Genomic DNA, 26658 nt, shown 5'->3' with positions numbered 1-26658 from the left:
AAATCAATAAAAATACTTAAAAAAATAAAAATTAAAAAACAAAAAAGAAATTAAAATGTGTGTATATATGTACATTTTTAATTATCTGTAAGGCCATACATTCCTTTCCCAGGACATATTCCAATAAGAGTTTGAAGCCCAGAAATAAGTGTTTAGGAGAGAACTGTGGATACACTTACTTTAGAGGTAACTTCTGGAAAGCCCTTGTTATACAGTGAACTCGCCCATACATTGGAAATGAAGCTGCTGCCTGAAGCAACGAATTTTCAGCCTGAGATACTTCTTCCTCAAGATTTTCCAACAAGCACTTGATAACTAGAAAAATCAAACAAACAAAAAACACACAAAGTAATGCAAATTTAAGAAGACACATAAATTTGTGAATAGCAAAACAGTTCCCATGAAAACACCCAACTCAACTGATCTTTATACGAGAGGTTTTGAATTTTAAAAAAAGATCTTTCAGGGTAGCCACCCTGTTATCCATTTCTAATTAAGGTAGAACTGAGTGTCTTTCCCTGATTTCCTGGATCTATTTACAGCATTCACTCTGAATCATTCCTCCTAGAATCCTCTACCTGGGTATTAGACCCTAGGCCCGCCCAGGCGCCATGTGCTGTTTGGACAGCAGCTTTTTTAAAAATAATAGCTTTATTGTGATATAAATCACATATCATATATACATTTAAAGTGCACAAATCAGTGTTTTTTTATTATATTCACAGATATGAAAAACCATCACCACAATCAATTTTATAACATTTTCATCCATCCCCATCAAAAACCCTTCACCCTTACCAGTCACTCCCCTCCCTATACCTCTCATCTTCCCCAGCCCTAGGCAACCAAGGATCTATTTTCTGTCTCTATAGATTTGCCTATTCTGGACATATTATATAAATGGAATCATACAATATGTGACTTCTTTCACTTAGCATAATGTTTTCAAAGTTCATCCATGTTGTAGCATGTATCAAGATTTCATTCTTTCTTACAAATGAATAATAAATAGTCCATTGCATGGATATACCACATTTTGTTTATCCTTTTATCAATTCGTAGACATGTGGGTTGTTTTAACTTTTTAGCTATTATGAATAGTGCTGTTATGAACATTGTGTGTATGAGTTTTTGTCTGGACATACTTTCATTTCTCTTAAGTATGCATCCATTATGAACTGAATGTTTGTATCCCCCCCACCAAAAAAATTCATGTTGAAGCTCTAACCCCCAATGTGGTGATGTTTGAAGGTGGGCCTTTAGGAAGTAATTAGATTTCGATGAGGTGATGAGGGCAGGGCCCTCCCTGATAGGATCAGTATCCTTTTAAGAAGAGGAAGAAAACCTGCTCTCTCCCCTCCGTGTGGGCACAAAGCAAGAAGGCTCCTGTCTGCAAGCCATGAAGAAGGTCCCCACCAGGAATGGAAGCTGCCAGCACCTTAATCTTGAAATTCCCAGCCTCCAGAACTGGGAAAAAATAAATGTCTGCTGTTTAAGGCATACAGTCTATGTAGCTTGGTATAGCAGCCTCAGCTATAACAAGCTGACTAAGACAATGCCAAAAATTGGAACTGCGGAGTCGTATGGTAACTCTGTATTTAATCTTTTGAAGAACCTACAGACTGTTTTCCAAAGTGGCTGCACCATGTTACATTCCCAGCAGCAGTTATGACGGATCCACTTTCTCCACATCCTCATCAACACTTGATACTATCTAATATTTTACTATAGCCATCCTATGGGGTGTGAAGTGCTTCCTCACTGTGATTTTGATTTGCTAAAATCAAAAATGTTGAACATTTTTTCATGTGCTTGTTTTTCATATTTTTCTTTTTTTGCCTATTCAGAATGTTCACATTGGCATTATTTATTTAGAAAAGAGAAGTCCATCAACAAGAGAATGCATTAATAAACTTTAGTAAATGTCTATAATATGTAGTAGTATTTATATAAAATTCAAAGTCATGTAAAAGTAAATGATATATTGTTTAATGATATATACACAGGTGGTAAAACCTTGGTAAAAAACAGATGAAAGATTAATATAAAACAGAACGGTAATTATATGGTGGGGAGGGAGAACTAGGATAAAGGAGAGCCTTCAAAGGTGTGGCTGCTGGTGTATTTAAGCTGGGTGTTATCACCTAGCTAGGGAAAAAACTTGTTAAATTTTTAAATTATTACTATTTAAATCCTGTATATATTTAAATATTCTTTGAATATTTGAAATATTTCATAAAGGTTAAAAATGTCGGAGAAAATGATTTTCAACTATCTGACCTCTCTTTTTTAAAAAAATATTCCTATCTGTCCTTATTTCCAGTATAATTCCAAAATGAAGATTTATTAGCCTAAAATTAAGTACATAAATCCCAAACAAATATTTGTTGAAAAGCACTATATCTAAACCAACTCAGGCACTGGATTTTAGAACTAGCTATATGGAAAGAATAAAAGCAGGTGCAAGACAGGCAGTTAAAACATAAACCCTGACAGCAAAGGAACTCTCTGTTCTATAAAGAAATAACAAAGATGATCTGGATATAGCCGTGGTAAAATTTCTGCAGAAAAAAAAAAAAGTACATTTTTAGTAGAGAGTTTCATAATAGCTTTACTAATGTATATTTGTATATTTACTTATTTAACATGAACATCTGTTTAAAAACAAATGTTAGAGCTAAGTAAACTGCATAGAAGAAACTCGTGGTATTTTTATATGCTAGTAAACTACTATGCTAGTAAACTCTTAAATAAAATAAACCACAAAGAAATGTTTAACCATTAAATATTCTAACCAAATGAGTAGTGAACGAGTAAGATTCTGGTTTTGATAAATAAGAGCAAAAGGTCATTTACTCAATACAAACCCATCAATATGTTCCTTTCTACCACAGCAGCAGACTTATCTCCATTTCCACACGCAGCCTGCTGAGCTTTTACGTAGGCCGACAGAGATGATGGCAGGGCATTCTGACAGATTAAGAAGTTCAGCAGGTAGGAAGCTGTTACACAGTCATATGGTTTGGTGCTGGTGCTGAGAGCCAGTGCTGCCTGGAATAAGTCTTGCAGTTTCTCTGAATCCTAGAATAAAGCACAGACTCAGTAACTGTCACTAAAACATTTCTTTAATTTGAAGGAATAATACATATTTAAAAACAGGGCCTGCCACATAACTCAATAAGAACATCAATTCCCTTTCTCCCTAAATATAGGTTAGAGTTTTTATCACAGTAATTAATGATTATTATTAATTAGTTCTAGTAATCAGGGTCTCGAAAATAATATCAGTTGAGAAATTCAACATTGATACAGCTTTTTTAAAAAAGTACCTCTTTCTTAGCAAAAGTTTATGTTTTCCTATACAATTCTGCTATGACTACAGCTAGATCATTTCCGTTATTTCTAGATGGAGCAGAGTTCTTTCGCATCCAGGTGTGTTTTACCTGGGCAGCATACCCTACCCTACATTCTTCCTTCCCCCTTCTCATAGAGCTAGTTCAAAGGAGGAAAACACAAACCCATACAAAAATACAAAGCCACCAGCCTGTTCCTGGCATAGATCCATGTATATGCATGGAAAATAATCAGACAAGCCTCCGAAATTCTGCATCAGATCTCCCACACCTATATCTCATATACAAATCCACTCACGTAGCTCATCCTAAAAAAGACAGAACAAAGTATGGAAAGGCAGTGGGCTGAGGACAGGAAATGTGGTCCTAGTCCCAACTCCAGGGTTGACATGGTACATGTTCACCATGCTGGAACTCAGGGTTTCACTGCTCATAATATTGATTTGACTAGGATTATTCCATAACTATCTAATATAGGAAAACAATCATTATAAACTTAATTTTTAATTTCATTATATGTACACTCATAATTAATGATGTCAAATGTACTAATTCAAATAAAAGTTTATTTCCATTTTAATTCTTTGCCTTTTGATACGTTTAATTTTTTATGACCTAAAAAAAAGATAGTGGCCAAAAGCCACTTTTTGAAAGGACCAATTAAGCATATAAGCCATTTTTTATAACTGACAAAGTCTCTGAATTCCTTAACTAACCAATTAGTAAGAACACAATATATAGCTTTTGATAGCCTTTGGAATATAAAATATCTTTGTTCTACCATCTGAGGTCAATCAAAATATGATATGAAGGAAGACCTTGGATATGTAGCTCTACTATATATGTGTGTGTCTGTACACACACACACATATATATATTCATATATAGATAAAAGTCCTTAGAGAGCTTAGATTAGCATTCAAGAATGTTTTAAAGTTAACTATATTAAAAATTAATTATATATTAATATTAAGCATATCCAAAAAAGACTTTGGAAATATGTAATGAATATTTAATATCTTGACTACCTATTCCTAAGATCACTTTACCAATATGCAAGCCAGACCAGATATCTGAACTACCCAAATCCTACAGCAAGCCGCATGTGCTACTAAGTTTTCTGAATTCTGCCGTAGTATCTAAAGACCAAGCACACATTTATCAAATTAGAGATACAGAGGCCCCCTAAGGACCCTTCATAATTCATGTAAGGACCAAGTCTTTCATAAATGCAATAATGTACCTTCCCCACTCCAGATACTCTCAAAGTATTTGCCAGGAATGAGGTATCCTATAACATAAAAGCCTAATATGCTAAGTGTCTGACCATTCATTCGACCAGTCACTATGATGCATACTGACCACCAGGGGGCAGACGCTCTGACCAGTAGGTTAGCTTGCTGCTGGGGTCCAGCTGATTGGGACTGGGTGAGACAGGCAGACATGCCCTGGAGCCTTCCCTCAGTCCCTCCCCGGCCCTGATCATGCACTGGTGGGGTCCCCCAGGCCTGGCCTGTGCCCTCTCCCAATCCGGCACTCTTTGGGGGATGTCAAAGAACCAGTTTCAGCCCGATCCCGCAGGCCAGGCCAAGGGGTCCTACCAGTGCACGAATCCGTGCACCGGGCCTCTAGTAGTTTTATAAATATGAACATAAATGTGTATTACAAGTCTAGTTCGATGAAAGAAAAATAAGGATCAAGGAAGAGGGGAGTGTGGGAGAGGAGAAAGAAAGTAGAATGCAAGAAAGTATCTTCTTTAAGAATTCTGTATGGTACAAAAGTTAGAAGCTGAAGCACTAAAGAAGCTTCTGCTCACCAGAGCACTTGAAAGACCACAGGGATAGGTGAACACTGGAGAGCAACTCCAACATGCATTCAAGTTAGAAAAGATACTCTGAGATCTTGCAATGCCATCTAGAAGCCATGGGACAGACACCTTGTGACATGTCCTCCTACAGAATCCACTGCATCTACAAGCTGCCAAGCACTAAACATAGCCTAATAGCTGGAGCCCTAGGCTCCAGCTGCAGCCCCTGCAGGTGCCCTTGGTCTTTATACAGCTCTAACAGAAAGCCATAACAAAGCTCTAAAGCCAGTGACCCCACAGCTGCTGGTGAGCTCACAGCCCCAGAATAAGCCTAAAGGGCAAAGCAGAACCCTGAGCTAGGGAGCCCCTACAGACCCATCCCTATGCTGTGCCCTCATTTCCAAGCCTATCTTTGGTTTCCACCCCAAGGTGGGAAATGCAAAGTGTCAGGAAGAGAGTGGGGGCTGGGGATGGAGTCGACCTCCCGGGGAGAGAAGTGGTTGTTAACCTCAAGTACTCCGAGTTTCAGTCTCAGTTTAGTTATTGCTTGTTGGAAGATCAGAAACATGTTTTCTACCTCACTTAACACTCAGCTTCCCAGTCTACTAAGCAGGGAGATTATCTCAAAAATTTTTACTCCAGTTACTGTAAGTGATGTGTTTTGATCAAATATTAACATGTCCAAGGAAACTGGAGAGACCACAGTTAACTGAAATCTACCAATAATCTCGTGAACAATAAAACCTACTGCCTCCTACACCTCCTTTTTTATCAAAACAAAAAAACAAAGCTCACTGATTTGGACTTTGTTTTCTTTGACAATACTTCCTCCTCCCCCACCATCGATCCCCACCTCATCACCCCATAACAGTAGATGTATTAATGATTACTGAAACAGCCAGAAGATATAAGAAGGCAGATGCAAAGAGCCTGGACAATCCACTGTTGTAACTGTTGCTTTAAACCAAGCATGTCAAACTCGCAGCTAACGGGCCACATGCCTCATTTAAACCCACTGGTTGCGAGTTTGACATGCTTGCTTTAAACAGAAAGTTTTCATGCATACACATTTACATAGGAAAAGTCCAAATACCTGAAATTGTATAACTATTTTTGGTAACTTCATCAGAAGATCAAATGCTAAAAGTTTCACTGTTTCAAAAGTGCTGGTAAAACATTCCATTAGTGTTTGGAAACGACCAACATCAATATCATGACTCAGCTGATATACTGTTTGGACTTGACCTAAAAAAATAAATAAACAAACAAACATTTAAAAGTCAATAAAAAGAAAAGGAAGTCAACATTTTCAAGTTATTTGGACAAGTTTATAGAAAATTCATACAAAAATTCACACTTCATACTTTACCCATAATAGCATAAAAGAATAATTTTTCCATTAATTTATTTCATAAAATGCTAAAATAATAAGTATTACAGTTTTCCAATAGGAAGTAAAATTTTTTAATTTGTTTAAAAATTCTCTTTCAAAAGGTTACATATTATATACAAACAACTGTTATTTTTTGAATAAAAACCAATAAATTAAGAATTACATCTTTTTAAAAAATCATCATAAAACTTCTTGACCTAGGAGCCAAAGTCTTACCGTGTCTTGGTTGAACTGACACTGAATAATCAACATGACATAGCCTAATAGAATTACTGGGCATCAAAGATAAAGAAGAAATCTTTTGGCCATTCAGGCAAAGAAAAGCTAAATTCAGCCACAAAATGGAAAAAGTTAGTCTAGCTGCACTCTTCACCAGAGCAACATGTAGTGCTAGAAGACAGTGAATCAATGCTTACAAAATCCTCAGGGAAAGAAGGCGTGACAAAAACCCGTGAAACCCGTGTATCAAAATCCTATTCCAGTATCAAGTATAACAGCAATATAAATATTTTTCAATGTGCAAAAATATAAGAACTACGTTTCCCCAACTCTTCCCAAAGAAAGACTAATGTTAGCCAACCTAGAAATGAACAGGAAAACTATCACAAAAGAATGATGGCAGTCACCGAATTCATTTAACTCTAAGATCAAGATGGAACAACTATGGCAAATAATGGGTTTCAGAGCAGAATGTGAGGCATATTTAACAGCATTTAACAAATCAACCCCTGCTAATAACTGAAAACATTCCTATGCTTACTTGAGGAATGTTGTTCAATATAACTGCTTTTAATTTAATCTTAACTCACAAGTTAGTATAACCCTGTAAAACAACCAGAGCAAGAAAGTGAAGTTTTTGTCACTTCATTCACACCTCTGCTCACATTTGCTTCTTCTATTCAAATTCAGATACCTCTTTCCCTTTCTCTTGCCTAATTGTTCTGGCTAGAACTTTCACTACAATGGGGAATGGCAGTGGTGAAAGTGAGCATCTGTGTCTAGTGGTGCATCTTAGATAAATAAATAATTTTACATAACAAGTTATCTTAAAGACCATAGACATGGATTGACGAGAGAGGGGAAGAGCAATTTCTATGCCTCTGCCTTAACTCTCTCTGCCTTCCTAGATCCGACCAGGGTTTTGGTTTCATCCACATACGCTTGTGAATCTTTGTTCTCAGGGATGAATTTTGTTAAGTCTCGTAATAGAAGTAGCCTGATAGGTGAAAGTAGTAGCTCGTGCATATCTCTGAAGGTCACGAAATATAAACCCGATGTAAAATCTCTGTCATCAGTGATGCAGTAGCAAAAGTCCCACTGATAATATCAAACGGAGTCATAAAGTTTTCTGTCGGACTATCAGTATACATTAAAAAATAAATGTATTTTTCATCATCATATACTGTGTTTTTGTCGCTCAAATTTTTATTATTTCTTCAAGGTTCTTCACATATGTACACCTTAAGAGATATCAAGTAGGCGTAACATGTTCTCAAAAAATTAGGGTTGGCACGCAGAAGAACTTTGAGTCAGAGATTTTGCTGGTTTTGGCACGCACTCACAAAAAGGTTGCCCACCCCTGCCCTAGATCTTATCTGGGTAGCTAATGGGCTGTGGGAAGTACAGCAAGTGCTACCCAAACAAGTGAAACTCACAAGAACATTGTAATTATGGTGACCACTACCTTGTTTACCTCTGACTATAAAATAAAGGCGCAGGTTGCTCTCTAGACCTCTCTCTCTGCGCCTCAACCAGGCACAGGAAGATCCACCTAGACCAGAGGTGGGCAACCTTTTTGTGAGTGCGTGCCAAGACCAGCAAAATCTCTGACTCAAAATTCTTCTGCGTGCCAACCCTAATTTTTTGAGAACATGTTATGCCTACTTGATATCTCTTAAGGTGTACATATGTGAAGAACCTTGAAGAAATAATAAAATTCATTCGAGTGACAAAAACACAGTATATGATGAAAATACATTTATTTTTTAATGTATACATGTACACTGATAGTCCGACAGAAAACTTTATGACTCCATTTGATATTATCAGTGGGACTTTTGCTGCTGCATCACTGATGACAGAGATTTTACATCGGGTTTATATTTCGTGACCTTCAGAGATATGCACGAGCTACTACTTTCACCTATCAGGCTACTTCTATTACGAGACTTAACAAAATTCATCCCTGAGAACAAAGATTCACAAGTGTATGTGGATGAAAGCAAAACACTGGTCAGATCTAGGAAGGCAGGGAGAGTTAAGGCAGAGGCATAGAAATTGCTCTTCCCCTCTCTCGTCAATCCATGCCTATGGTCTTTAAGATAACTTGTTATGTAAAACTATTTATCTAAGATGCACCTACACTGAATTTATCTGAAAAATAAAGAAGTCGATATTAAAGGTTTCGCGTGCCAGCAAAAGTTACTGGCATGTCATGTTTGGCACGCATGCCAGGGGTTGCCCACCCCTGACCTAGACCCAGCTTATTCTCTTTGTCTGTCTTTTCTTCATCCTTCGCCGTGACCCCCCACCCCCGCCCTTCCAGCCCCCATCAGGCTTGTGAACCCTTGGCTGAGCTGGCTCGGCACAATCTTATAGTCCTTTTTATTTCTGTAAGGTCAGTGGAAACATCCTTACTTTCATTTCTGATTTTAGTTATTTACGCCTTCTTTTTTTTCCCTAGTATAGTCAAAACTTGGTCAATTTTGGTGATCTTTAAAAAAAACCAACAACCCCAACTTTTGGTTTCGTTGGGTCTCTATACTGTTTTTCTATACTCCATTTCATTTATCTCCATTCTAATCTGTATTATTTCCTTCCTTCTGCTAGCTTCCAGTAAGGTTTGCTCTTCTTTTTCTAATTCCTTGAGGTATATCTTACTGATTTGCAATTATTTTCTTTTTAAATGTAGGCATGTATAGCTATAAATCTATGACCTCTGCTTTGGCTTCATCCCATACGTTTTTGTATGTTGTGCTTTTGTTTTTATTCCTCTCAAAGTATTTTCTAATTTCCCTTGTGATTTCTTCTTCACCCACTGGTTGTTTTAAGGGCTCTAGTCAAATATGAAGCTTTCTCTGTATGAAACGGCTAGCACTGCCCATCCTCCCAGGCAATCCAAATCTCCCTCCCCTTCTCTTCCTGAAATATTTTTTCATAGTACTTATCCCCATCTAAAATCATACCTATTACTCGGTAGGGTCTGACTCCCTTCACTAAAATCTAAGCTCAAAAATGGGAAGCACTTTGTTTTGTACACTGCGTATCCACGGCTGCATGACATATAATAACTAAATAAATATTTACTGAACCAACACCTTTAATCTAATTGAGGAATCAAGTTTTTCACCATAAATACTGCGATATTTTATTCTGAGTAAGAAAGATGCATGTGCTTATTCTTCTTGAACTAGGATATATTTGAGGAAAGGAAGAAACCATTTGACTAGTCCCAAATCACAGACCTTCTATAAAATAATACAGAAACCCACATTAAAGTTCTTGTGATAAAGATGAAAAATAAATTTACATTTCCCATCCAGTATTTCATGGTCATACCTTTGTAGCCTCCTTTAAAGTTAATGGGTATAGTGTGGCTTGCACCATTGCATTACCCCCACGTTGTTTAATAAACAGAAATACTGTGATGTCAGTCACTGCCCAATTATATGTGACTCATTCATTAGGAATATAACTCGGGTTTTTCATTTTTAAAGTACACTTACATATGTTAAACTACTCTCTCAATTGAAAAATTACCAGCATAATTCAGCCCAGTGTTACTTCCCCTACACCTAAGTGCAACTATACAGAAAACTTTTTGTTAACTGGATAAGCAATCACTTGTAGCAAAACTTCATTTCCTAAGTTCAGTTGTAGTACCATTGCAATTTTCTTTACTGATGGATGCCTCTATTAATATTTTCTGAGGCTGTTGTAACAAATTACCACAAACTTGGTGGCTTAAAACCATAGAAATCTATTCTCTCACAGTCCTGGAAGCTAGAAGTACAAAATCCAGGTGTTGTTAGGGCCATGCTCACTGTGGGGGCTCAAAGGGAGAATGGTGCCTGACTCTTTCAGCTTCTGGTGGCTGCCAGGATTCCATGGCTTGTAGCCATAGCTCTCCAATCTCTACTGTCACACTGACTCCTCTCTATGTGTCAGATCTCCCTTTTCCTCTCTCTTATAACACTTGTGATGGCATTTAGGCCCATCCAGATAATCCAAGGTTATCTCATTTTAAGATCCTTAACTTAATCACTTCTGCAAAGAATCTTTTTCCAAGTAAGGTTCACATTCATGGGTTCTAGGATTTGATGTGGATACCTTTTGGAGGTCATTTTTCGGCCTCCCACACCTACTCTCATTAGGTGATCAAATTTACCATCATAAACAAGCCAACATTATGTACCTCCTGCTATGATGCCCTGAGAAAAACATCACATCACCTATGAGATATTCATACCAAAAATGCAAAACCTGAGTGAAATCATGAGGAAACAAGAAGACTGAGACACATTCCTCCAAAATGTTAATGTCACGAAATAAGACACTTTCCAGATTAAAGGAGGCTAAAAGAGAAATAACAACGAAATGCAATGTATGATCTTGAACTAGTTTCTGGATTACAGGCAAAAATTTTTTTCTAAAAAAGACCACTTATTGGGACAACTGGCAAATTTTTAATATAGGTTGTATATTAGATAACAGCATTATATCAACATTAAATTTCCAAAATTTGATCATTGTGTTATAGTTAAAAAATTAATGAGAGATAGAGAGATAAAGCAAATATGGCAAATTCGTGAATAATGTCATTTTGTTCAACATCCTTTCTTAATAACATTGACATGGGGTGGATTTAATTCCCACAAAGGCCACTTTCTGTGTGAAATCTGCAAGTTGTCCCCGTGTCTGCATGGGTTTTCTATGGGCAGCCCAGTTTCCTCCCACATCCCAACAATGTCCATGTTCGGTAACAGCTGTGTCTAAATTGTCCCAGTCTGGCCAGACCGGTTTGGCTCAGTGGATAGAGCTTCAGCCTGTGGACTGAAGGGTCCTGGGTTCGATTCCGGTCAAGGGCATGTACCTTGGTTGCGGGCACATCCCCAGTAGGAGGTGTGCAGGAGGCGGCTGGTCGATGTTTCTCTCTCATCGATGTTTCTAACTCTCTATCCCTCTCCCTTCCTCTCTGTAAAAAATCAATAAAATATATTTAAAAAATAAAAATAAAAACAAAAATAAATTGTTCCAGTCTGAGTAAGTGTCGGTGTGTATGTGTGTGAGTGTGCCCTGCAATGGAAAGGCATCCTGTCCCTTGTGCCCTGAGCTGCCAGGGTGGGCTCAGGCCACCTGAGACCCTGACTGGAATAAACGGGTTAGAAAAGAATTATCTTACTTGTTTTTATTAGCCTTTCTTAAATGTACATGTAATCTCACATTTATTTCAATGCTTAATATTAGAAGTGTTTCAGGTCTTTTTTTAGAAGTTTGGTGATGTTTTTGTGGCCAAAAGTACGCTATAGAAACTTAACTCTTGTTTATATCAATTAGCCTGTGGTAAAACTGGTTTCGTTACACGTTGTTTCACTTAAAGCTGCAGTTTCCAAGAACCCATTTATATATTAACTAGAGGCCCAGTGCACAAAATTCGTGCACTGGAGGGGGGGAGGTCCCGCAGCCAGCCTGCGCCCTCTCACAGTCCAGGAGCCCTCAGGGGATGTCCGACTGATGACTTAGGCCCACTCTCTGTCTCTGCCACTGCTGCTGCGCTTGCCAGCCATGAACCCAGCTTCTGACTGAGCGGCACTCCCCCTGTGGGAGCGCACTGACCACCAAGGGGCAGCTCCTGCATTGAGCATCTGCCCCCTGGTGGTCAGTGCATGTCATAGCAACCAATTGGGCTGAAACCGGCTCTCCAACATCCCCTGAGAGGTCCCAGATTGCAAGAGGGAGCAAGCCAGGCCGAGGGACCCCACCAGTGCACAATAGGGCCAGGGAGGGACGTGGGAGGTTGGCCAGCCGGGGAGGGACTACAGGAGGGCTAGAGGGTGTGTTTGGCCCATCTTGCTCAGTCCCGATCGGCCGGACACCAGCAGCAAGCTAACCTACTGGCTGGAGCATCTGCATTGAGCATCTGCCCCCTGCTGGTCAGTGCACGTCATAGTGACTGGTCGGCCAGTTGACTGTCTGCCCCCTGGTGGTCAGTGCATGTCATAGCAAGCAGTTGAGCGGCCTTAGCATATCATTAGCATATTACACTTTGACTGGCTGAACAGCCAACTGGACGACCAGACATTTAGCATATTAGGCTTTAATTATATAGGAAGGATGGCATCATATAAACAAGTGATAAATCTAGGTAGAGGGTACACAGTTGTACATTGAACTGTTCTTGAACCTTTGCTGTTTGGCTTGAATTTTTTTCAAATAAAAATTTAGGGGGAAAATGGTTTTCTTCAAATGAAGCAAGCCTGTATTAATATCAAATAACTCTGCTCCCAGCTAAAAAAAGTATACTTTGCCTAAATATTTAAACTAAAAAAATAAATAAATAAATCCAACGATATAATAAAGTTCTCTGATCCTCTGGCCATTGCTTTCCAAGAAGTAGCAGAGCAGGATATTTTTCTGTTTGACCACAATCAAGAAGGACTGAGCACAAACCAGATTCAATGTTCAGCTGAGTATCCCACAGAAGGAGAAACAAAGGGCATCATTAAAGCAGGATGCCTGGAAATGATATCATCCTATAGTCTTTCTGAAACCAGAATGAGACTTACTGAACAGATAGCATGTAGAGGGAAACCACATTTTAACCACAAAGACTCACTGTAATACATAAGAGAAATTTTTTTTTTTAACTTAAAGAACAGATTGGGCACTAGATTAGAACACCAACATATAAGTTGGAGCACAATGAGAACATAATAAGTATAGTCCATGAAAACTGTAGTTTTGGTTTGGCAAATAATAACTACAGTTTCCCTCATGTGTCTTTATTGACAAATTTAATTATGTCCACAGAAGAATTATATAGTGAGAATAAAACCTCTCATAAGAACCTTAAAAGGCAACAAAACCCAAGTTTCAAGCAAAACAAAATGTTGAAAAAATGTGTTTTGCAAGAAAAAATAAATACTTCCCCAAACATTATTGAAAACTTACCTTCTGGGACAGGAAAAACTTCAGCTATTGAGCCTAAAATGGTTAAAGCTGAAAATCTAGTTGGGTAGGAAGAGCCAGGAAACAATGCTTCAAAAAGACTGTTGCAAATGGATGACATGAAATTCTAAAAATAAATTACAATAAGTATAATTGAGTTAACTCACAATAGGTTATCATCAAAGTTCCACATTTAAGAATGGGTTTTTTTTCTTTTAATTAAGGAAAAAATATTTTTAGAAACAATACTAGTTATTCACCTCCCTTAACACTGCTGATTGACACCCTTGACCATGAGCTATATCATGACTGTAATGAACTCCATCTTTGTAGAGCCAACAAGTACAAATCCGATGTTCCACACAAGGAAATAACCACACATTTTTAGTGATGCATTCAGGCATCAAAAATATGTATACATTTTAACTTTTAAAATGACCAAAGAAATATCCAATACATGTTACCTGAAAAATTTGATAAATGTAATACTTGATAAATTTAGTTATGACATAATTCATTTAAAAATCCAACTATTCTGTTGTCTTCTTCTGTCTGCCCCTTTTTTTAGACTCCTGCTCTACCATTCTGTTTATACAAAGATAAAAAATAAAAACTTTTAGTAAAATGCAATTTTCAAACAAAAAGCAAAGTGGGAAATACTTTATCCAGGATAAAATCTTCTCCCTCTAATTAAAATGATAATTTTTTTCTGTGTAAGATCAAGAGAAAAATTATAAGGAAAAGTTGTGGTTCTGAAGCATCTAGTATAATACTATGCCCTGACGACATATATTTGTAACTGAACAGATAGATATAAGCAGCTCTACTCTCAAATGACTCTAGACAGGATCCCAGAATTCATTTCTTTGGTCAAGGATATACAACTCTGGGGACTTACCCTCTAGGCCCTTACAGGCCCTAAGTAAGAGTTTATTAGTTTCAAAGGAATAGGGTAGTTACTAAAAATATCCTAGTTAAACTAGTTTTAATTATAAATGAATAGCTGATTAATACTCTATCTAAAGACTAGTTTTTAAAAAATATATATCCATAAGCACAAACTAAAAAAAAATACATACATGAAAAATCAGAATGTCAATCCATAAAATGGGTTTTGTGTTTCTAAATACCTAAGTTAGACAAATCTCATTTTACCTTTTCAAAAAGAAGCTAATGGAGGAAACCAAGATGGTGGCATAGGTAAACACCTGAAATTGCTGCCTCGCACAACCACTTCAAAAATACAACTAAAAGACAAAACGGACATCATCCAGAACCACAGGAAGGCTGGCTGAGTGGAAATTCTACAACTAAAAGGAAAGAGAAAAGCACACTGAGACTCAGAGGAGGTGCGAAAGTAAAGTGCAGAGATATGGAGGCGCACGCGGAAAGGGCTGGCAACTGAGGACTCAGTTGTCTTTTTCAATCGGAAGGGAGTCTCAAGCTCTCGACTGCTCTGAACTCCAGTTCCGGGCGAGTCTCTGGGGACCCAGACTCATACGTCATACGAAGAGAAACTGGATTGTCTGGCATCAGGCAGAACTCGAGGGCGGCTTTCTTTTAGAGGTGCTTGCAGCGATTACCGGGACACTGAGACCCAGGGCCTCTTAGGGTAGGACTGAGGATCCGCCATAGCTGTTTGCTCCCCCTGTTGATACCCTGAGACCCCGCCCCACCCAAGCTGTGTGCAGAGGCTTTTGCATATGAATGGCCTGGCCCTTTGCAATCTGAAAATTACCTAACAAACTGCAGCTGGGTCAGAGAGACCCAGAACATCTAAAAGAAGGCCCAAGGCCCCACAGCAGCTTGCATTGCTTCACAGCTGGGCCTCATCTGGGCACCTCCAAACCCCAAACAAAGAAGAGGAATCTGCAGATCTCTCCATAGCTCCTGCTGGGCAGCCTCAGGCAGAGGCTAAATTAGCACCTCCTTAGAGATCCAAGAGCCAGTGTACCCAGTGGTCAGAGTGGGACCATCCAGATTACAACTCCTCAAATCCATAAGGGACACACTCAGGGGGCAGACTCAATGAGCACCAAAGCCCCACTGAAGCAAGTCTTGCCCCAGAAGGGTGTCTCCAGCACAGAAGTTCTCCCACCGTAGACACAGCTGATTCTCACAGCCAATTAGCCCAGAGGTCAATTCCTCCCAGTGATACCTACAACAATCAAGGTTTAACTACAACAAGACTGTGCACAAAGCCCACAAAGGGGTGCACCAAGAGTGTCCACCTCAGGTAATTGGGGAGGCTGAGCCACTGGGCCCTATAGGACACCTAGCACAGAAAGCCACTCTATCAACACAGGGAAGCAGCCAAAATGCGGTGAAAAAGAAACAGGTCACAAATGAGAGAAATGGAGGAAAGCAAACTACTGGATATAGAGCTCAAAACCACACTTATAAGGTTTTTCAAGAATTTTCTAGAAATCGCCGATAAATTTAGTGAGACCCTCGAAGATATGAAAAAGGACCAACTAGAAATTAAGCATACACTGACTGAAATAAAGAATAATATACAGAGATCCAACAGCAGACTAGAGGATCGCAAGAATCAAGTCAAAGATTTGAAATACGAAGAAGCAAAAAACACCCAACCAGAAAAGCAAAAAGAAAAAAGAATCCAAAAATATGAAGATAGTGTAAGGAGCCTCTGGGACAACTTCAAGCGTACCAACATCTGAATTATGGGGGTGCCAGAAGAAGAGAGAGAGCAAGATATTGAAAACCTATTTGAAGAATTAATGACAGAAAACTTCCCCTACCTGGTGAAAGAAATAGACTTACAAGTCCAGGAAGCGCAGAGAACCCCAAACAAAAGGAATCCAAAGAGGACCACACCAAGACACATCATAATTAAAATGCCAAGAGCAAAAGACAAAGAGAGAATCTTAAAAGCAGCAAGAGAAAAACAGTTAGTTACCTACAAGGGAGTACCCATACGACTGTCAGCTGATTTCTCAATAGAAACTATGCAGGCCAGAAGGGAGTGGCAAGAAATATTCAAAGTGATGAATAGCAAGAACCTACAACCAAAATTACTTTACCCAGAAAAGCTATCATTCAGAATTGAAGGTCAGATAAAGAGCTTCACAGATGAGAAAAAGCTAAAGGAGTTCATCACCACCAAACCAGTATTATATGAAATGCTGAAAGGTATCCTTTAAAAAGAGGAAGAAGAAAAAGGTAAAGATACAAATTATGAACAACAAATATGCATCTATCAACAAGTGAATCTAAAAATCAAGTGAATAAAAAATCTGATGAACAGAATAAACCGGTGAATATAATAGAATCAGGGGCATAGAAAGGGAGTGGACTGACAATTCTCGGGTGGAAAGGAGTGTGGGGGGTGGGGGAAGAGACTGGACAAAAATCGTACACCTATGGATGAGGACAGTGCCGGGGATAAGGGCAGAGGGTGGGGTGGGAACCGGGTGGAGGGGAGCTATGGGGGGGGAAAAGAGGAACAACTGTAATAATCTGAACAATAAAGATTTAATTAAAAAAAAAAAGAAGCTAAAGAAATGTGTTATCTTAGATCATCTAGCAGTAATCTCAGAAAGGCTAAAAAATAACTCTTACACACACACAGCAAGTGCTCAGTACATACTCTGATCACTTTTAATGACTGCCAGCAAGGCTTTTTAGAGTGACTTAAGAGTTCACAAAAAGCTTTCTCATTTAGTCATCAAAACAAACCTTTCACAGTGGTTACTAATCCCACTTACAGTTGAATAGACTCCAAGTAAACCAACTAGTTGATGGCAGAATTAGGACTAAACCTATGTGCTTTTCCAATCGTCACTGTTGGGATTTTACAAAGATGAAACTGCTTTCAGCCTTTGTATAGGAATATTCTTCCTCAGATTATTTTGTACCTTTTAATACAACACTGAAAACTAAGGCCCATCCATAATGTTTAAAGTAGGTACTCACTATGCTATAGCTCCAATGTATCAATTTACTGTTTCTGTAAATGAAATAGATGAACTCTGTCCTCTATATGGGTCTTAGAAAAAAATAAGAATCTACTTCTAAGAGGCTAGATTTGGAGTAAGAAATCAGTGGTAGAAAGTTCATTCTGTTCTGATGGACAGAAATTAAAGGTTGTTGAGCTGAGCCCTGGCTGAGACTGGGGCTGCTGTACCTGGGGTTCCATCCAACCCACTAACACCGTATCCTAAAAGTCAATCCTACTCTTCAAAGCTCACTCCAAAATGGGACAGACAAAACCTCCATAGCTGGACCATGAGCCAGGAGTCACTAACACCAAGCCACCGAAAGTCATGTTAGTATAAAGGGAGGAGACCCAGACTCAGCAGTCTTCTGCCCTGGGGAGGAGTGGAGTAGTTCAGAGCCAGCGGTTACCTTTCTGTTACAGAATTAAATCCATCTGGCCCACATGAGCTGTAAATGATTGAGGCTAACTCATTAATGTTGCTTCCTAAGAGACCTGAAGTCCAGCACTGGTTCCACAATTCAGGTGACCTGAAGAGAACTACGAAAGCACCAGTAGGAATATGTAAAACCCAGCTTGAATAAAAAAGCACATAAATACTACTTACCAAGAGACTTCCATTTATTTCCCTTTAATGCATATTCATCATCGTTCTGGGTTTCTTAAGAATCCATGTGTCTAGAAATATATCACTTACCTTATACTGATGTAAAGAAACAGAAGGGTGCTGATTGGCTAACTCATTCTCTGGTTCATGTTTGGATTTATTTTGCTCCAGTTTATAAAGCACCTGAGAACTTTCCTGTATCCTACAAAACAACTTTTGAGAAAAAGAAAAATAAGCCACATGTTAACTTTAAATGGCAAAGGAAAAACTTCCTAAATTCTTTAAACTAAAACTTCAGGCAAGGAAAGTACTGGTTTATAAACTCTTAATATTTACACAGTGTCTCTTTTTGACAGAAAATTAGCATTTACGTTGTTAAAACAAAACACAACATTACACTGCAAACCAGAATACAAGTCTTTAAAACACAGTTCTATTTCCTTTAGGTCAGCAAGAACCTAAAGACTATATATTCACTTCTATATTCTACCAATTCTTTACCCCATAAAGTATCACATGATTAATTCAAGCTGAATTATTCAATAATGACCGTTTCATGAGGTGCTTTAAAAGATTTCTTCAAATAACTTGTACCCTAACAACTCATCACTAGATTTCTTTTTGCCTTTCGAAATAAGAGCTCCAGTTTGACTTATTACACCAAAATGAAAGGACTTTTCACTCTGGACTTTAATCCCAAATGTAAACTGTTGTATGGAAGGGTCATGAAGAGATGTGGTACTATAAGCCCATGACCATTATTCTCACACTCTCCCAAAATCTGCACTCTTTTGAGAAATGATTTCCAGAGCAAAATCATTTCTGATGAGAAATTCTACCTTTTTAAGAAGAGAACAAATCTGTTGCCGCACTCCTGGAGACTGACTGTTAAGATTGTATGTGATAAAGAATTGAATCCACTGCATTTCTTCTATGGTAACAATTTCGGTGCTTCGATTGCTTTCGCAAAGCAAGCCTAGTGTATCTATCCGTACCTAAAACACATCAAGCAATAACATGTTAATTTTTCAATGAGATAAGTGAAGCCTAAACCACTTGACACGTTTAATTTTTTACATAGGCTACCAAAGAAAAAAAAAACAAAAAACAGTAAACCTCAGTTTACCCATATGTACTTCAGAAAAGTTTCCTAATCCCTAAGATCCTGTGGTTATTGCCTATAAAATTATTTTATCAAATGTGTAGATTGGATATTTATTAAACAATCTGAAAGATTCTTATGCCACAGTAATGTTAAACTTCATTCTTTTTATTCTATTTCCTCAGTGACAACTTTACCCCAGGACCCCTCCCCACTCTCAGATTAGTCATGTACACCTAAATCCCATTCTACACACTCATCTTTGTTTGCATTAATTTCACTTCCTTGCTGAAGGCTCTGGTTCCTAGTTACCAACTGAATGAAAACTGAAGCCTTCAGCCTAGGAGTGGAGGCTTCCATAAAATGGGAAAAACACTTCACTCCTGCCAAACAATTTCCTTAATCATTCTCCCATCCTTGGTTGTCATTCTGTGGGCTGCTCCAATGCTTCCTCTTCTAATCAAATTCATCACTTTCCTAATCAGCCACCACTGCTCTGATCAGTCTCTTCTCCTGAGTTTCCCAAGTCCTTACCCATAAAGGCACTCTTGTATCTGTATTTTTTTCTAGGAGTCTCTAGTTGTTTTATGCAGGTTTTCTTATTCCTTCAACTAAACTCCAAGAAGCCTGAGTACAAGGTCTTCACTTTTCATTCTCTATTCATCATCCTATGAACCCCTTAAAGCAGTGATGGGCATAACTTAGGGGACTCTGTACTGGGTTGACAAATGAATAAAAAACCAGGGATCTACTCTATGAGTGAATTGCTAGTTATTCTGTTTACTTACTTGGCAGTGCTGATGAATTAAGCCCTGCTTTATTTTTGCACTGGACACAAGACTCCTCCAGGCATCCGTTGCAGACTGAAGGTGTCCATGAGCTCTAGCTGTTCGCAGACATGCCATCAAAGCTCCCAGAGCCCCTCTACTATTATATGACCCTAAAGATGGAAAAGATTGCTCTTGTTTCAAAAGCAGTAACAAAGACCAGTACTGTGCTATGTAAATACTACCACAATTTTCATGTTTATAACTAACATTATATTTCAAAAATCATATTTAAACTCAATCTAGCATGAGTTAAAGTTCCTATTATAAAATAATCATTACTTAAAAGATTTAATAGTTCCTGTGTCAATTTCAAATAACATAATCCCCCTTATTGTTAACTTTAAAAAAATCATAATTTCTAGCTAATATTTTTACTTTTACCTTGACAGTTAGAAAACAAATCAGGAAGTGAATCAGGAAAAAATAAATCAGGTGGAGAAATATTTAAAACAGTAAAAATAACTGAACGACTTTCAACCAAAAACAGGAAAAACATTTCTGTGTTTATTTCTCTAAAGATAAACACTGAACCTCTCTGCATATTTTGGAGTTACTGATTCCCCCCTAATAAAGAGGCTAAAAGGAGGATCACAAAGAACATGATGCTTTCAGAGACTAGGACATCAGCCATTACTAAGTGGACAGGGAGCTCTGGCCCACAGGACACCTTGAGATAAAAGTCAATCCTACCTTACTTCAGAACATATTCATTCTGGACTTCAGATGGCTTCTCAATAAGGCAAGAAAAATTATTAAAAATTAAAACAATGACTTATTTTTATGTATAGGAATCAGACTTTTCAACTATCTCATAGTTACTCTTTGAAGTATTGAAAGTTTTTAAATTATCTTAGTTGCAAATATTCTTAAAATGTGATGTAGGGTGCCATATTCCTGCTTCGCTAAACAGAATAATATTAAGATTTGCATAATGAGTCAGGATCATAATTTTAGGCATTAATTACTGAATTGTGCTGTAATGCAGTGACTCCTGCAGTTACAGAGTTTCCATGGGATGCTTACCCCATTCTAAATTATTACAGACGGCTGTTTCCTGAGGTGACGCCTCTCAATGTTTTGTCTTTTTCCCACAGGCAAAAACTTGCTACAGCCATTTTACCTGTTTAACCTTGCCAAAGCAGTTTTCAATTACTGTTTTTATCACTTCAATGTTTATATAAAACACACAAACTTTTACTCCATTCTGACAACCAAATAACAAATAAGAACTTGACAAAAGAATTTTAAAAACCTAGTACAGAAGTCCCCCCTTATCCACAGTTTCACTTCCCACAGTTTCAGTTACCTACGGTCAACCATGATCCAAAAACATTAAATGAAAATTTCCAGAAATAAACAAGTCACAAGTTTTGAATTGCACACCGTTCTGAGTAGGTGATGAAATATAGCACAGTCCCACTCTGTTCAGCCCAGGACGTGAATCTTCCCTTTGCCCAGTGTATCCACACTGTATACCGTATCTGCCCATTAGTCACTTGGTGGCCAATTCAGTTAGGACTGTTGCTATATCACAGTGCTTGTGTAAAATAAGTAACCTTTATTTTACTAATAATGGTCCTGAAGCAAAGAATAGTGATGCTGACAATTCGGGCATGCCAAAGAAAAGTCGTAAAGTGCTTTCTTTAAGTGAAAAAAATAAAAGTTCTTGACTTAATAAGGGGAAAAAAATCTGAGGTTGCTAAGATTTATAGTAAAAATGACTCCATGAAACTGTCTAATTTATAAAGTAAACTTTATCATAAGTATGTATGCATAGGGAAAAACATAGTATACATGGGGTTCAGTACTATCCATAGCTTCAGGCATCCACTGAGGGTCTTTAAGTGTATCCCCTGCAGATAAGGAGGGACTACTATAATAAAATAAACCTCATAATCATAACTGGAATCTATCCTTAGTCTGTAGAAATGACTTCAATCAAAAAACTCTATTCAGCTATGTGCAGTAGCATTTGGTTTCAATCTGAAATCCTTAATGTTAATATCCTTCTTTACTATTTAAATTTGAACATTTAAATTTGAATATAGTCAACATCTGCCTGGGTAACTACATTTAAGAATCCTAATTAGAAATTACTAAAACAAAAATGCATTTTCTTACCAGTTTTAGCATCAGCAGAAGTCTGAAGAATCTTTACCATGTAGCTTAAGCTTTCAGGGTTGCAATTCAATAATTTTGGCAAGTAATAATCAATCACATAAGATTTTTGATCCAGATTTCCTTCACACAGTATGTGAAGGAGAGGAGAAACCCAAGTCTCATGCCACTGATCAATCCAAGTACTGTCGACAGCCTGAGATTTCAAATGACTCTTATGATTTTTAAACATGGCTTCTAAGAGGTCACTTGCATAAGGTACCAATGACTGGTCTCCCATCACCTCTAAGATTTGCGATGGAATAGTTTTAGCTAACGCCAAAATATGTTCAGTTCCTATGCAATCTACTAAACAACCAAGGCATATGTACTTCCCTTTAATATGCCATTCCAATCGCAGGAGACTCTGGGTCAGTTCAAAAATGAAAGGATCAGCAGCCAAATCCGATTTTTCTAGCTTTGACTCTGCAACAGTGAGCTGGTGCATTTGGAGAATGTTTCTGAATATGATTTTGGTTTGGTGTCTCAAAGCATCCAATGGGTGCTCCCAGTGGGTATAGACATATTCCAAAAGTCTTCTAGCTATGCTTGAATTCCCATTCAGACTGTCCTTTAGGCTTGGGGAACTTGATTCAAGAACATGTATGGCTGAGTTAGTCCAAGATGCCAAAATTCTAGACAGAAACATTTCTAGAGTTGATTCCTTGATCCTAAAGAAAAATGAGCTGTATTATTATAAAGTGACTAGTAAAAGAAATTTCATGTTATAATCATTTAAACTTTAAAGATATAAAATACAAAGAATGATCAGAAAATTCAATCATTATTAAATTTACAACAAAAATTATAAACAAGGCCAAAAAAGACCTCAAATTTGTATCTAAATCTATTCATCTTGTAAAATATAATCTAAAAAAAAATGATACAAGGAAACTTTTAGGGGGTGATGTAAATGTTAATTCTTTTGATTGTGATGATTGTTTCACAGGTATTTTAAAACATACTGAGGAGCTAGGGTTGGGAAAAGTTCATTGGAATGGGGTTTCTGAAAATATTTTAAAGTTGATTATAGTGATAGTTGCACCATCTTGTGAATATACAAGAAAACCCTACACAAACCCTACAAATTATATCTCAATTAATCTGTTATAAAATAACAAAATGAAGAATAAATTTTAAAATATGCACAAAATTTAAAAATATGTACAATTTAAAAATACATATAAACTGAAAAACATGTAGTTTATTTTAGAACATTGTACTTTTCTCCCTTTATCTACATATTCATTATTATCAAGCTGTATCTATGGTTTGACATGTTAAGCACATGAACACTTTCAGGTATTATGGCCTGAAAAACATAAAAAAAAGAATAAATAAAATATAATCCAATGAAGTCAAAAGACTGGGGAACAGTTCTGGCTCAGGTGCTTCTTAGAAACATGCTTTTAGCCTAAAGCATTTACTTTTCTAAAGCATTCACTTTACCCATTCAAGAAATGAGGTTTCCTATCCTAGCTATTAGACATGTAAAGATCACACTGAATTACCTATGATAAAGTTGTTTATAAACTATAATGCACTATACATATAGAAACCTCCTCCCATCATCCATTTTTTTCTTGTTCTACTTTCACACCCACTTCATTCCCTTTTGATTTAGGATTATGCCAACCACTTTTCATTGAATTACTAAGTATGCTGGCTCAGTTGCCATCTTTTAAATGTCTGACAAGCAAAATAAAATATGAGACAGCAGCATCAAAACTCACTGTGAACTCAAGGTGAACAGAACATGCACAGTATCCAAGAGCAGGGCCTCCCCACTTGGGCCCATCCTCCCATTCTGCCAGTCCAACATGGTGAGTGTCCCCTGACACAGGAACAGGAGAGCTGACTCGGAGACATCAGCACCACAAAGGCTCCTGCAGGAGTGCACAAACCACTCCGGGGCGCTCGTGCAGTCCACAGAACAGAGAAGCAAACTACTAATCTGAAAAATATAACAGAGCTAATACATGTAAAGCCTCTAAAACTTTTCAGAGATATTTCAAAATAGAAATCCAAAATTCTCTTTCCCCCTAAACATCCTAAGAAATGAACCTAAAGGTGAAAAAGCCATACGTGTTAAGATTATTATAACAATAGAAAACAAAATCTAAGTACATGAACCATTTTACTGGTTTGAATGTACTGGTAGAGCACAACACATCGCCACCTGTAGGTGGATGAGCTTAACTAATGCTTTTAAGAGGTGATTTAGAAAGAAAATTTTTAATTTTATCCAATAATTACTGTGTGATCTCAGAGCATGGCACACATCTATTTCGCATAAAGTCAGGCAAAGAGCTAAAATAAGTTTCTAGACAATAAAGAAAAAAACTGCTAGTAATAAATATAAGGATTGTGGCACAAATTATCAAATTATACTCTCCATATGATCAATTTCACTGAACTGATTCTAGCATGCTTCCTGTCTAAAATACAATATTTGGGTTATTCTTAATAAAAATTCATACTTATAAAAAACTTATTACTATATATTTGTACATTAATCTCTAAATATTTTATAATACTGAGAGAACTGAATAACCAGCCCTAGAAAAAAACTAGGATACATATAAAAAAGCTGATAGTGTGACTGAATCACTTTCTCTCTTATGCTTGGAACAGGGCTGATTGAACTAAGGAAAGATACCTGTAAGTTCGAATAACAAACTCCATGCTGGAATGTGTGCTATGACATTCAATATAATTAGAGAAAGCCACATTGTGGCTTCTGTTCCGCACCATACTTTTTTCTGTATTTGAAAATAGCTCAAATTGATTGATTTGTACTTGATTTCTATGAAAAATAAAAATAAAAATGTTGATGGTGATTATCTTTGTGAGATGGATTTATAGGTAACTTGTGTTATTTCTGCTTTATCTGAATTTTTGCAACTACCTCATATATGAGAAAAAGGTCATCAGGAAGATTGTGCAAAAAAAATTTGAATTCATTTATTTAAAAATATTTTTAAACATGCGTCAAACTATCAATAAAATTCAATTCTAAAAAGGAGATGCACTCACCAAATCAGGAATCTTTTCAGGTGGATGAAACATAGCCTTAATAAAAAGAATAACAGCTAATCCAGATGTACTGTGAATTGTCCGCAAGAGGTCATCTATTTGGCAAAAAAAGTAAATAGCATGCTATTAAATAATAATGGATACTTGGTACAGTAGAAAGAGCAGATGCTGCAGAGTAAGAGTCCTGGGTGCAATACCCAGCTTGAAAATTGCAAGGCCTATTGCAATTTTCCTAGGTGAATAGGCCTTCCAACTCAGCTCCCAGGGACTCAGCTTTCTCTTCTGTAAAATGGGAAAATATAACTCCTATCTGACACAGTTGTTATAATATTTAAATGAATAATGAACATAAAGGCTTTATGCTCAACACATAAATACTCAATAAATGTGATTCCTTCCTCTCCCCTCTAACATCCAATCTTTCTTCCTCTCCATCTACAGTCTCCCAACACATCTAGCAGCAACATCGCCTGTCCCCTCCCGTCCACCAATGCTTCTGCATCCCAAGCCCCATTACATTACTTTTTCATAGTGATTTCAGGGCTTGTATAAAGAGTCTGCATCAGTGCTAATTACAAACTTTGCTATCGTTGGCACTGCACCCAGACAATCTTGACTTGCTACCTTCATTTTGTTTTCTATTAGCCTCTGGTTTGTCAGAAAGTATACTAAATAATATGGTGAATTATTTAACCTGTTGAAAGATTATAAATACCCACTATAAGTTGCCTACTAATTACCCATTATGTCCTTTATCCATGTTAACAGAACTATGACTTTGATTGAAGCATCCATGTGCCCAGCCAAAGGCAAGATAATTGCTTCCTCAATCTTCCTTGCAATTAAAGGCAGCAATATGAGGGTTCAGGCCAATGGGAGGTAAGCACAAATCTCTTGGGTACTTTCCATTTCCTCATTAAAAGTAAAGATGCAACTGGCTCTCCTTCCTAACTTAAACAGAGACATGCTGACTGGAGCTACAGCAGCCATATGGCAACCACAAGGCAGCAAACGTGGGGGAAAGCCAACCTGCTTATGAGCCAAAAAGCAGAAATGTGTGGGTTCTAGACTGTCTACAGTAGTTCTGGATCACCTGCTCCTGAACTTCTTGTTATGTGAGAAGGAGGGAAGGCACATATGCTTAAGTCCCTGAAGTTCAGTTTTCTGCTTATAGCTAAACACTTTACTGATACAGGAAGCTTTATAATCCTTGGGAAAATAGCATTGATTAGATGCCATCAACTTTTC

General features: G+C 37.5%; 1 protein-coding gene across 1 annotated transcript in view; it reads right to left on the bottom strand.

Annotated features, from left to right (window-relative positions):
• The window catches only part of THADA (THADA, armadillo repeat containing), a 284676-nt gene that overhangs the window by 246823 nt on the left and 11195 nt on the right, over positions 1 to 26658 (bottom strand). Inside the window, exons 9-18 of the mRNA XM_014447808.2 lie at positions 25411 to 25505; positions 24108 to 24328; positions 22339 to 23045; positions 20176 to 20327; positions 19125 to 19280; positions 18376 to 18498; positions 13724 to 13847; positions 6254 to 6405; positions 2868 to 3081; positions 180 to 315 (exon numbers count right to left, since the gene is read on the bottom strand). Coding sequence (XP_014303294.1) covers positions 180 to 315; positions 2868 to 3081; positions 6254 to 6405; positions 13724 to 13847; positions 18376 to 18498; positions 19125 to 19280; positions 20176 to 20327; positions 22339 to 23045; positions 24108 to 24328; positions 25411 to 25505 — 2080 coding nt within the window. The remainder of the gene's footprint in view (positions 1 to 179; positions 316 to 2867; positions 3082 to 6253; positions 6406 to 13723; positions 13848 to 18375; positions 18499 to 19124; positions 19281 to 20175; positions 20328 to 22338; positions 23046 to 24107; positions 24329 to 25410; positions 25506 to 26658) is intronic.

Source organism: Myotis lucifugus, unplaced genomic scaffold (genome assembly GCF_000147115.1).
Source record: "Myotis lucifugus unplaced genomic scaffold, Myoluc2.0 scaffold_6, whole genome shotgun sequence".
In the NCBI taxonomy this organism is placed as follows: domain Eukaryota; kingdom Metazoa; phylum Chordata; class Mammalia; order Chiroptera; family Vespertilionidae; genus Myotis; species Myotis lucifugus.
This window is presented reverse-complemented; position numbering and strand designations above follow the sequence as displayed.